General features: G+C 45.5%; 1 protein-coding gene and 1 long non-coding RNA gene across 6 annotated transcripts; one reads left to right on the top strand and one right to left on the bottom strand.

The window, feature by feature from the left end:
• Window positions 1-304: 304 nt before the first annotated feature.
• LOC146378541 (uncharacterized) lies at window positions 305-1712 on the bottom strand. Its single transcript, XR_014801470.1, has 2 exons — window positions 826-1712; window positions 305-539 (listed from the first exon to the last, which is right to left on the bottom strand). It is a non-coding gene; the product is annotated as an uncharacterized LOC146378541 (long non-coding RNA).
• Window positions 1713-2880: 1168 nt separating this feature from the next.
• On the top strand, window positions 2881-12105 carry riox2 (ribosomal oxygenase 2). 5 transcript variants are annotated; one of them, XM_084941342.1, is made up of 11 exons: window positions 3153-3171; window positions 3289-3374; window positions 3937-4384; window positions 6015-6134; window positions 6207-6335; window positions 7784-7887; window positions 8766-8868; window positions 10595-10760; window positions 10837-10925; window positions 11024-11134; window positions 11853-12105. In XM_084941342.1, the coding sequence occupies exons 3-11, from the start codon at window positions 3947-3949 to the stop codon at window positions 12003-12005; spliced, it is 1413 nt and encodes a 470-aa protein (XP_084797468.1). In that variant the 5' UTR covers window positions 3153-3171; window positions 3289-3374; window positions 3937-3946; the 3' UTR covers window positions 12006-12105. The 5 variants fall into 5 exon arrangements, with proteins under 5 accessions (XP_084797472.1, XP_084797471.1, XP_084797468.1 ...); XM_084941346.1 differs by lacking the exons at window positions 3153-3171; window positions 3289-3374 and adding an exon at window positions 2881-3091; XM_084941345.1 differs by having other exon boundaries at window positions 3098-3362.
• Window positions 12106-13420: the final 1315 nt, after the last annotated feature.

Raw genomic sequence — 13420 nt, forward strand, 5'->3', positions numbered from 1 at the left:
GCGGGTGAGCTCGTCATCAAAGCGGATGTTAGCGCTGATCTGGGCGTAGCGGTAGTGGGGCATTGTAGCACGGAATATTGCCGTCCGGTCTTGTCAGCCCACAAACCACGCGATGCTTCATGCCTTGAGCGGTAGACACCAGCGAGAATCAAAATCCCAATGTACGCTCTCATCTCCACATCATCCACATCCCTCCAATCCTCACACTTTCGCCTCCCATGCAGGTTTGTGTGGGTGCACAGCAGCTGAATGATCTCTTCTGTCTGTAACCGAGGACAAGGGATGAGTAAACGGGGCAAAGAAATAAATTGATCATTTATTTATTACATGAGTTAGACATACAAATTCCCAGTCATTTCCAGACAGGACTTACAACACATCCTGCTGATATCCCAGCTGCACATGAGACTTACCACACAAACTGTGCGAAAATAACAACACTGCAACCCGTCACACCCCGCTTAGCGACACTGCAATCGTGGCACACACTGCAAACAATTCGGGTCTCAGCGCAGCTGGGAATCAGTGCTATGCATGGCCTGCGATTGGGAGATAAAGGGAAGTGGCACAAACAATTAAACAAAAAAACAAAAGGGAGGTTAGTCCGCCCTTACACAACTTACTCTCAATCAATAACCGCCTTTACGGCTGGACGGACTAACCAAAACAAAATTACAAATCAATCAAAAGAATGAAAAAAGGACAGCAGAGACAGCACAGCTGAAAAACAAACAACATTATCAATTAAAATATTACCCAATAAAATATCAATTTTATGAAACCATTCAAAATCATGAAGCTAAAACAAACACTCAATATACCTACAATATTGATCAGTTTCCCTGTGCGCAGTCGATCTAGGGCTTGATCAATTCTTCTATTAAAATTCGTGGTCACACTAAAAAAGTCCAATGACACATTAAAAATAGGCACATGCAATAGCAAACGATCCAAACAAAAATGGCAAAAGTCTCTTACTGACAGTATACCCACTCGCACCTGAGTGAATTAATTGCCTCTGGTTTTTTTCCACAGAAGAGCGCTGACTTCACCCCACACACCCACTACCTTTTCACAGCTCTTCAGCCAATCACCTGGCAGAGAGCAACAAACTGCCAGGTGACACTTGTTACATGTCACAAACAGGTCAAATGCAGATCTCAGGGTGCTAATGCGGGCAACTGCATACAGGGTGGGCCCTGGAGTGATACCAGTGGGTACTGGATTGTAGCGCATGGTCTCCTCAGCAGTGGGAAACCACTCAATATTCCCAGAACGAGACATCCACTCAGCCACCGGCGCCCCGGCGTCTGCCACTTCTCCTACCGTCTCTGCCATTAGCCGCTCTGCCTCGACTGCTGTCTCTGTATCATTCTCACTTGCTGAAGAAGAGGAATCGGGCACTGGATGGTAATCCTCATCACTGGTAGTGATGCTGTCATTCTCTGAGGAGACTGAAGAAGAAGCCTCTTCTTCAGATGCAGCGGATTCCTCGTCATCTTCGCTTTCTGAGCGCATCACATAGTCAAGTGCTTGAAGCAGTGAATATGACCGTCTTGCCATCTTGCCAGAGCAAAAATGATCTTGAAGCTGCTGGGTTTATTTATAGCTTTACAAATGACTGCACCTGTATAAACCCCAGGACAGAATTACAAACAGTCCCAGTTTGTTGTTGTTTATGCTACAGCTACAGCTTTGAACTTTGCAGAGTGTCCTGTGAGTTCTTTCTGTTTTGTTTTTTTTGTTGGGAGAGTAGATATTTTGGTGTGCATTTTTTTAATGAAAAGAACAAAGTTAGAGGTGCTTTCATTATGAACATCAAAGTTAAAATTCCCCAGGAAGCTCAAAGCTCAATAGCTTGCATCAAGAGACATTCACATGAACTTGGACGTATGGCAACATAATTTATTTTTCTCTCTTGCAAATGCAAAGTTGTGCTGCAATTTCACACTGGCACTTTTTTTTTCATGCACAAACACAAACCTTTGTCTAACATCTTTAAGATCAAACCTGAATCAAAATTGTGTCATTTTTTTGGTCCATTGGAGTGCAGTAAGCCATCAAATACCCCTATAGAAAACTCAGAATATTACATGAAATTGCTTGCTTGGCCAAAAATGGGTAAATGATGTAATTTGGTAAAAAAAAAAAAACATTAAAAACTACAATTTTCATGTGTTGAGTTTAGAATGAAAGCAATTTTACCTAAATCGCATGACATAGTACTGTCAGTAACAAGGAATCAAAAAAGGTGGTTATAATGGGTTTCAATTGGCCACAAATGGCCACGATAGAGCCAAGAGGAACAATTTAGTGTATAGTGAATATTATTGACATTATTAAGGAGCTGATGTTGAAAATTAAAAAATCTGAAAGAAATACACACCTTTGGGAAGTTTCATTTTATTTGCATTAACAGAACAAAAACGGTTGAAAGACGAAAAGCAAAGTGGCCACAAATGGCCACGATAGGACTCAGAGGGTTGGAAGAGAGAGAGAGAGAAAATGAATTACACAGAGAAAATGTAGGACGCCATTAAGTCTGTCCCATCTCTCTGTATGTTTTCATACTGGTCACTTAATTTAAAAACGTGTAATGAAAGTCAGCGGTTATTTCAGTAACTCTTATCTCTGCTTCCTGTGGGCAAACCTGTTCTAGGCTCCAGGACCTCACCTGCTCAGGTCTTCCATCTGTGAATATCACCCTGTTGTCTTGTCCCACAGCAAATTCAATTAATGACCCTGGAAACACATGAATTTGAATCCCCAATAGGACCATTAGAATAGAAATGAAATAAATAAAAACATTTGGCAATAAAAATGTAAATCAAGTTCAAAATAACAAGTTTCCAGAGTCCATGGTGACGTCACTAATGCACTGCAGTAGTGACGTCACGGAGGGAAAGCTCCGTTTTACAGTCTGTATTTCACTTGATTCCGTGTCTGTGAAATGCTTTTACATCCTAAACGTGTTCACAGAGCGACGCTGATGAGCGTCAACAACAACTTTCAAGGCCGTGACCTGTTTCCGATGCTGGGGGAGAGCTCCCGGTGTCCCGGCACAGCAGCCGAACACGTCTGCGTGTTTTCTGTGAGTGGGTTTGTTGAGCCTCCGCTGAATGACTGATGGTGACGGCTTTCTCCAGCGCGCGCGTGTCGCTGGTCCTGACAGTGAGTAACGTCCTGCTCCTGTTTTCCTCTCGGACCATCTGACACGTGTAAAACGCTAAAGTCACCGTTTGTGTCTCACTACATGTCCCGTGTTCTGGCGCTGGTGTGAGTTTCCAGTCGGACATAATTTGGAAAACACTTGTGAAGTCACACGTGTGGCTGACCGGGGTCGTCGTCGAGCTCGAGTGGAGGTGTGTTGGGAGGTGAGTGAGTGCGTGGGGTTGTTGGATGTGGTGATGTGGAACATAAAGCCGTCGCTTTGCTATGGCTGTGATGGAGCTGTCACGGCGTCTTCGGGATCCGAGCACCGCTTTATGACCGAGCAGCTTCACCGGTGCTCCGTCAGCCCATCCTGATCCGGGACGTTCCCAAACATCGTTCGGGTAGAAAACTCTGTTCGCAGCGATGCTTGCGGTGTGGGCTGTGCTGTGTTCACAAGCTTGTATGGACGGAATCTGAATGTTACGAGCTTCTGTGGGTGCTATTACTCCTTCTGACCAGAGGTGTCGCTGTGTGAGCGGTGAAAGAGGCGGGAGAAGCTAAGAGTTTGTCTGCTCCACACAGCTGATCCACACACTGGCTCAGTGGGATGATCAAGTGTTCCCAGTTTGCTCCAGCAGACTTTGGCCAGTTTAAGTAAGACACAGCTCAACAGCGCTCACCGTGCAGGAAAAGGAATTTGATATAGGAATGATCAGATAATGAATTCAATGACCTTCAATGTGTTGCTTTAACTCTAATGATATTCTCTGGACTTGTGTGCAGACTGAAAAAGATGCCAAAGAAAAGCAAAACTCCGAGTGTGAAGAGACGGATCGCTGACCAAGAGCAGCCCGCTGTTAAACGAAGCAAAGAGGAGCAGAGCGACACTTCACCCCTTTGCTTCCAGAGCCCAGCCACACTGTTCGAGAGCCTCATCCAGCCGATGGGGACAGATCGGTTCTTCTCAGAGTATTGGGAGAAGAAGCCTCTTCATCTGCAGAGGTCTGATCCTGGCACAGCCTCGTACTACCAGTCCCTGTTTCAGCTGTGTGACCTGCAGAGCCTGTGTTCTCAGGGTCTCGAGTACTACAGGGACATCAACGTCGTTCGCTGCGTCAACGGCAAGAAAAAGCTTCTGAACAAGGAAGGCCGAGTGAAGCACAGTGTTCTCAATAAGATCATGAGTCAGAACAAAGCCACCGTCCAGTACCACCAGCCGCAGAGGTTCAAGGTGAGTGTCATGGCTTTGCTGCCTTTGGACCAGTTTGCATTCATGGTTCATCCACCTGTTTCCTTTTTGTGTATGCAGTGTGTTTGGTGCGCTGCCGATACATGGCCAGCTGTGATGAGCAGTTGTCGTCTGCACAGCTGTGTTGGCGCCCTCGCCTCTGGACCACACACATCACCAGTACATGAAACTGAAGACGTTTCTATGCCCGAGCATTGTTCACAAACCCGTGTCTGGATGTTCCATGTACACATTTCTCTCAGACCATCTCGTTTCCTTTTCACCAAACAATTTCATTTCTTGCCGAGCACCTTTGTTTCTTCTTTTCAACATCCACCACCTCATGTTAGACTAAACCAGTACCACTGCAGCCTGGTCTCCCATGGGGCCTCACGGGTGGGGGCTCAGTCGGGCTCGGCTCACTGTTAGTCTCTGCAGCCTGTTTGCTGCTGTGCTCTGTCGTGTTTCGTGTGATATCTGTGTTTCTCCATCCATCCCGATCACCTGATCTGATGTGTTGTTGAATGTAGTGGGGGATTTGTCTCCCACTGAGTTTCTGCCCTGTGCTCATTGATCTTCCCTCCTCCTCCTCATCTGTGTCTCTGTGGGAATTTTCCTCTTACTGTCCTTTGAAGAGTAGCTCTGCCGGGCTCGTCCCAGTTGTGGATTGTGACGTCCTTCCGGAGTTCCTTTTTCCAGTCTAACCCTTCGGATTGTGCGATGTGCATTCCTTTTCACTTCACCGTTTACTTGTGCCCACGTGGGTGTCAAAGACAGGAACTGTGTGCCGCTGTGTGTGGATATTGTGTCTTTATTTCTGCTTTGATGTCAGTCACCCTGGACATGTTTGCACCCACTCCCAGCACATCTAGTTGAATTGCAGTTTCCTTGCTGAGTATTGGCTCTCCTGTTGCTTGATGCAGTGAAGTCAGCTGGCATTACAGATCTACTTCACCAACGGTAAATGTCACTGTGTTTGATCTCTCATTACAAACGTATAGTTTTGCTCTGATTCTGTTTGCACACATCTCACTGTTGGTTTCCACTGTATTCTCTACATGATCGTCCTGAGGCACGCCTGTTCCTTAGCAAAATGACCCCCACGTTTATCTGTTTTCTCTTTCCCATCTTCACAGTGTTTGCTTGTATTAAAGTTCCCCTCCATCGCTGCCATCTGCAGCTTTACTCGTTCACACTGTTCCTTGATCACTGAAGTTCGAACCAGTGTCACGTTGGCTTCTTGCAGCAACTTTCCCTTCACATAGTCGAACATGTGTCACCGAGGCATCCGCCTCCTCGGTCAGCTTTCCGTCTGTGGTCAGCCGCCTCGTCCCCCTGCAGTCCAGCACGACACGCTCGGCGTAGCAGTCAAACTTCAGCAAAGGCTTGTTGTCATATTCCTCGATGAGCCTGTGCTTATAAGATTTAACTCCGGCTCGTCGCTGTCACATGTATGTGACACAGCTTTTGTTCAGATTAAAGTCTTCACTTCAATCAGCCTGAACTGTTTAATTTAACACCCACTGTGAACATAGGCCAGATTTCAAAGATCATGACACTGTCCAAGTACCTGTGGAGCTAACACTGTGTGCATGTGGAGCCCGCTCTCAGCAGGTCTTCTGTGTGTTGTCAGGATGAGCTGTGGAGGATTCAGGAGAAGCTGGAGTGCTTCTTTGGGGCTCTGGTGGGCTCGAACATCTATATCACCCCAGAGGAGTCGCAGGGCCTTCCACCTCATTATGATGATGTAGAGGTACAACAATAACTGTGGATGATGTACGGTCCAGCATACGTGTTGCTAATCTCCATGGTGCTCTGTGCACAGGTGTTTATCTTGCAGCTGGAGGGACAGAAACATTGGCGTCTTTATAATCCTACTGTTCCACTGGCAGCTGAATACAGCGTGCAGTCAGAGGACAGTATTGGCATCCCAACTCATGATATTATACTGAAGGTACAGCACTTTATATCAGCTAAAGCAAGTATGATCTGATTCTGCAATACTTCTTCTTCTGTTCAAGTGTTAATGTTCATTTTTATTCAAACGTATGATCATCTTTGGGAATGTTCAGTAGGAATGGGCAGGGGTGCAGAAGTCCCTGGAAGAGCAGTTTTAATGGTTCCTTAAACGTTTCTCCCGCAGAGGCGGACTGTATGGGAAAAGAAAAGGAGCTCAAATCAGACGTGCTTGACTCTGTTGTCTTTGTTAAATCCAGAATCAAGGTTGAAATCCTTTGTCTCGCACATGGTCTCAAATAATCAGACCCAGTCTTATCTTACAGACCTCATAGCGTGGTATTGCTTCAAGCAGAATGGGAGGCAGAGCCTTCAGTTTTCAGGCCCCTCTTCTGTGGAACCAGCTCCCAGTTTGGATTCAGGAGACAGACACTATCTCTACTTTCAAGATTAGGCTTCAGACTTTCCTTTTAATAAAACATGTAGTTAGAGCTGGATCAGTGACCCCGAATCCTCCTTCAGTTACTGCCACATGAGAACAAAGGGCTGAGTTTGAATTAGGAATTTCATGTGAATTTTACTAATGGGTCTGTGTAGCACAGACCTACTGCTGGAAGGCCAAGATAATTCTACTACAACAGCAAAAGCAAGACGCAAGTCACCAGAGCTCTTTGTGTTGCTCGTGCACGAGGGCGAGAACTGTGACGAGCGCCGTTCCTTCCACTCGAACCCCAGTCGCTCTGTTTCCCCCGTAGCACTGCTCTTTATTGTGGTTACATGAATATGCATAGTCTCATTAAAATATGACATCTTACACAGGCATACATGTGAACAAAGAGTACCGTGTGTGTGTGTGTGTGTGTGTGCGTTTTGTGTGACCTCCTCACACAAACGGTCTCACCATACACAAACACAGGTGAGGTCATAAAGGCAGGAAGTAAAACATCCTCACTAAGTAAGAAACAGAGCCCTCACATAGGATGTGTCCCTATAAAACACTACAGCCCCCCCACCAGCAGGCTGGGGAGGTGGTCAGAGACAAAGGAATGTCTTTGATCCTGCTGCTTGAACTAAGACTTACAAATTTAAGTAACACAATGACAACATTTAGCAATTTGACTCCAACGTTTACAAGGATGGGTCACATTCCAAAGTGTTCCCTCATTGTGTGAGGACTACTTGTGGCTGATGTCACTATGAGGTCATACAGTTATTATGAAACAAAGATACTTTTTGAAGTTTTTACACAGAACAAAGATTTTTGATTTTAATTCTTAAACAAACTAAGTTTGAACAGTCATGTCATTGTTTTATTATGTGAGACATAATTGAACTTATTCTGTGTTTATATGTACAAAACTTTTAACCGAGACCAGTAACACAGAGCTCTGTCTGACCATGTTAATCACAGTGTTTTAAGTATGAACAAGTCTTCTCTCTGGACAGGCTGGAGATCTGCTGTACTTTCCTCGGGGAACCATCCATCAAGCCAGAACCCCGGCAGGAGTGAACTGCTCCATCCACTTAACTCTCAGCACCTACCAGAGAATGTAAGCTTCTTCTTCTTCCCCTTTTTACCCCAAGCCCTAAAAGGCTGATAGTAGCAGATAAAAATTTTGTGCTAACTGGAGAACGAGGTGGTTTCAGATTGATACCATAGGTCAGGGGTCTCGAACTGCAGGCTTCGAGGGCCGGTGTCCTGCAGGGTTTAGATCTCACCCTGGGTCAACACACCAGAATCACATGATTAGTTCATTACCAGACCTCTGGAGAACTTCAGGACATGTTGAGGAGGTCATTTAGCCATTTAAATCAGCTGTGATGGATCAAGGACACGTCTAAAACCTGCAGGACACCGGCCCTCGAGGCCTGCAGTTCGAGACCCTGCCGTAGGAGCATCTACTAACTCAGAAGAGTTCAAATTCCATGGCGTTGACCTGAGAGGTTACACTTAATGAAAATCTCATGAATCCAGTGACTTGACAACAAGGCGATGTAGAATTTTGAAAGTGATTTGTTTGTTTGTTTGTTTGTTTGTTTGTTTGTTTGTTTGTTTGTTTTTACAAAGTATCAACTTTGATAAAAAAAAGATATTCTGTTGAAATCGCACTTCCTTTTCCTTTATTGGCATGTCAGGGAGTAAGTGTGCAGTAAAACTACTTCCCACTGATCCGGCACACGTTGGCCAGAACACTGACACGAACAGACGTCTGCTCAGCAGAGTAAAGTCAGGATACATCATCAGGTTTTCAGCCAATAAGAAACAGAAGAACTGGTCCTGTTCAAAGCTCCAAACACTGATGACAGATGGGTTTGATGATGATTGTTTCTGTCGTGCTCAAACAAAACTGGTGTGTGGATGAGATCCAGACCAGTTCTCTGTTGCTAATCAGTCCCACACTGTCTCACTGTCCCCGCCTGCTGTCAGGTCATGGGGAGATTTGCTGTTGGACGTATTTCCCAGCTTACTGCGTGACCGCAGCAGGAGGGAAGTCAGCCTCAGAGAGGGGATGGCCAGAAGACTCTTACTGGTAATCACGACAGTATGAACACCATCTTTGTATTCCCATGACATATTATTCCAAACTGATACTGACAGATGCTTTTTCTGTCTGTGACTGCACGCTGAAGAATCTATGACCGTATATGAGATGGTTTTATAGTACCAGTCAGGAGTTTGGACACAGCTTCTCATTTAATGGTTTGCCTTTAGTTTCATGACTGTTTACATCGTAGAGTCTCACTGAAGGCATCCAAACTATGAATGAACACGTGGAATCATGTAGTAAACAAAAAGTGTGAAACAGCTGTCAAAGCCAGCCTTTGCTTTGATTCCTGCTTTGCTCACTCTTTCATTCTCTCCATGAGCTTCATGAGGGCGTCTCCTGAAATGGTTTCCAACAGTCTTGAAGGAGTTCCCAGAGATGCTGAGCACCTGTTGGTCCTTTTGCCTTCACTCTGCGCTCCTTGTTTGGGAGTCCCCGCACCGAGTGCTCCGATTACCTCTGGGACCACCGTTACCTTCACCCTCCACATCTTCTCCAGCTGGTACACTACCAAAACTCTGGACACACCTCATTTAATGTTTTTTCTTTAGTTTCATGACTGTTTACATCGTAGAGTCTCACTGAAGGCATCCAAACTATGAATGAACACGTGGAATTGAAGGAGTTCCCAGAGATGCTGAGCACCTGTTGGCCTTTTTGCCTTCACTCTGCGCTCCATCTCATCCCAAACCATCTCCACTGGGTTTAGGTCAGGTGACTGTGGAGGCCAGAACATCTGGCACAGACATCGCTCACCTTCTTGGTCAAACAGCCCTCACACAGCCTGGAGGTGTGTTTGGGCTCATTGTCCTGTCCTGTGGCTGCAGGATGCTGTGGTAGCCATTCTGGGTCAGTCTGCCTTCAGTTTTGAATAAATCCCCAACAGCGTCACCAGCAAAGCCCCCCCCCCCACACCATCACACCTCCTCCATGCTTCACAGTGGGAACCATGCACATAGAGACCATACGTTCACCTTTTTAGCAATTTTATGGACTGACTGACCTTCAGCTCTTAAAGTAACGAGGGACTGTTTCTAACAGTTGTCAAACAGGCCTGTCAGCTGTGCACCAACCTGACACAACACAACAGATGTCCCAGCGTCATTAAGAAGGCAAGAAACTCCACAGATGAACCCTGACAGGCTCACCTGTGAGGTGAAACCATGTCAGGCACTACATCATGAAGCTCACTGAGAGAAGGCCGAGGGTTTGCAGCGCTGTCAACAAAGCAAAGGGCGGCTACTGTCAGGAATCTAAAATATATGTAGAGTTATTTATACATTTTCTCTTTGCTACATAATCCCACCTGTCATGCTTATTATATTAATGTCTTCAGTTTGTATCAGTTTGAAGAAGTAAAAATAAAGAGAAAGCATTAAATGAGAATCTCTGTCCAAACATTTGACAGGTAGTGTGTGTAACATCTGCAATATGCTGTTTTTAATTGACTCATAATTACTTAAAGCTGTTCTGTGATATTTTCCCTGAAACTGGAGCAACGTTGAGATAAACAGGTCCTCATTCTAATGCACTGCTTTCATAGTTTTTAGAAGACTTATATTCTAAGAATGAATATAAAACAAAAATAGCTTCAGAAGACAGCGAGGTCTGTATTTGTGCCTCTGTCATTACAGCTCAACTTCCAATGCTTTCTGAATTATGTAAAATATGAATGAGATGCATTCACAGTCACATGGATGTGTGTGTGTAGAGCAGCAGTGCAGGCCTGCACACCAACAAGCGGCTGGCCGCCAGCCTCAGAGCTCTGGCTGACGAGATGGAAACTGGGGCGCAGGAACTGGGCTTCACTCACATGAAGAGAGACTTCATCATGAACAGACTGCCTCCTTACTGCCAGCAGCAGCTGTCTTCACCGTGTATGTTATGGATGCATTCAGATCGATTTTTCAGTGATGTACATTTGTGCATATAAACATGTGATGTGTGTCACAGCTGGGAAGAGTCCTGCCTTGGAGGATACAGTGATTCTGACCTTTAAAGACCACGTGGTAATAACAGTGGAGCCCCACCCACAGAGCACAGTGAGTCCTTTAAGGCTGTAAGTACAGAAATGTGCAGCCCTGTTGGGGTGCTGTGTGTGCGCTCTAACAGTGTGTTCTGAACTGTGTGTGTGTTTCAGGACGACGCCACAGAGCTGGTAGTATTTGTCTTGCATTCTTTGAAGAACCAGAGAGAAGGTCACATGATGGGCGACAGCTGTGATGACCAGGAAGAATGCAGCATCTCCACGGTAAATCCATACCTCGCTGATGGTCCTTTCATATTCATAACACATGTTCAACAGTGTTCTGCTGCAGAGGTGCAGAAATCCACCGCCACAGATATTTATCCTCTGTGACGAAACCTCGAACAGCCACAAAACAGTTAGTGTGACCCTCGAAAACCGAAGCATTTGTCCATGTTTGGTTTAAAACGAGTGTTTTTAAGGGTTTTTATCCTCAACTGTAAAAGCTGGTCGGGTGCTGTCACTCGGATCAGGCAGTGTAGGAGGTTCACACTGACGCCACAGGTGCTGCTGCTGAAGAACTGGACCAGTTCAAATCTGTGACCTCAACATAAAGGTCAGAGGTCATGTTTTCTGAAAGTCTTGTTAATGCCATAACTGGAGAACAAGCTGACGTAAGATTTTGACCCGATAGGTGTGTGTACTGGGAGGCTGAGGGTTAGCGCTGGCAGCTTTATTTATACAGCAGCAGTTCACAGCAGTTATCTCAAGGTGCTTTATATTCCAAGGTAAGGACCCCAGACTGTGAGGCTGAAAATATCCACGAATCAATACCAGTGAGATGTGCAGCTGTGTTATATCATCAGGTATTTGAAGAAGGACCTGGGTTTACCTTCTGATTGGACATGGACAGTGAGACAATGAACCGCACTATATGGATGTGTGTTGAACATGTGTGTTGAAAAAGGTCTCCACCCCAACCATGCCATATGTCTGTCTGCAGGGCTTGCAGTTCCCCCTGTCCTACCTCCAGGCCCTGCGGCAGCTCCAGCTGGCAGAGCAGCTGGTTGTTGCCCAGCTTCAGCTGCCCACACAGGAGGACAAACTCAACCTGGCCCTTGCTCTGTGGAGTGAGAACCTGCTGCGTGTCCTGTAGTTCACCTGCAGTCAGCTACTCATGTACACCTGATTGTTATCAAAACGTCGTATTTGTCTTTGACCTCTTTTCCTGAATAAAGCTGGTATTTAAAGATTGACCTTTACAAAGTTTTGACAGTTACTGCTTGAGTTCAAATGTCTTCTTGTATAATGAGGATTAACAGGAACGTCACTGGGAAAACTGCATGGCTCTGTGTCCCTGTGCAGTAACAGTAGTAATAGCTGCTGTGTGCTGCTGCTGTGTTGTAGCCTCTCACTGCTGTAACCATAGACTAGACCTGTAAAATCGACGGGCTCATCTAGTTTGTTTTTAATGTATTTATTGGTTTCTATTATTAGTTTGAGTCTGTTAGTAATACAGCAGTGCCAGGAAAACACAACGGGTCATTCCTGCGACGACGTGCATACAAAAACAAACGGCGCCTAATCAATGCACAAACACAATCCGCCATCACAGTAAGGAGACCTGACCCCAAGCAGGAGACGGCCCACACGGAGCGGTCGCCATCATCATGATCTAATGGTACATATATGTATGATTGTGTCATTTGTATAAAATATTATAAGCTGTTTATGCAAAGCTTCATTAAGAATGGTGCAACCGTACAAGACGAGATGCTACAGTCATGATGAATGTAGATGTTGGCCAGTTCATGGAAACACTGATGATACCAGAGACCGAGGCGAATCTTCACAGACAGGTTCATAACATTTTTAGGATTTCACCTCTGAACATCACAATAGTGGATTTTCAATGAAGACGTGATTTAAGAGCAGATTTTCAGCTTGGTTTCATAAGTATTAAGTAGCTATTTAATTACCATTTCCACTGCCATCTCTTTACAGCTCTCCATTTTCAGAGGCTCAAATGTAATTGGGCAAATGCCATGTCCTTCCTTGAGATGCTGCTAGACCTTTACTGCAGCACCTGTGACCTGCTGGTTACAGAGGGATTGAATAGGACGGCTGAATCTGCAACACATGAAAGAAGGCGACTTGAGACAGCAGTAGGGCTAACAACTGTTTGACTTGGAGCATGTCACAGGCCTGCGCTGCTCCTCCAAGCGTCCAAGCAGCAGCTCAACCACATTCATATAATAGAAGAAGCCGAGTAAATTCAAACCGAGTTTGGACCTTTAGCTTTACTCTGCAGCAAAACTAGAGTTTGATTTTATGGGTCATAAATCACACTCCAGCCACAGGTCAGTGTACTCTTAGTGCTGGCTCCACACCTGCATAAATGCAGAGGACTGCATCAGGATCAAATGTTTTCCAAATCATCGTTAAGATTTCAGTGCTGAATAAGGCATGGCTGCTTTTGACCGAGGACAAAGGAGGAGGCTGGGGCCAGGAGACCAGAGGAAGGAGGGATGGGCTGAAACCGACCAACAGTAAGATCGACAGCCGCAGTTC

Source organism: Perissodus microlepis, chromosome 10 (genome assembly GCF_051167445.1).
Source record: "Perissodus microlepis isolate ML-2025 ecotype Zambia chromosome 10, ASM5116744v1, whole genome shotgun sequence".
Classification (NCBI taxonomy): domain Eukaryota; kingdom Metazoa; phylum Chordata; class Actinopteri; order Cichliformes; family Cichlidae; genus Perissodus; species Perissodus microlepis.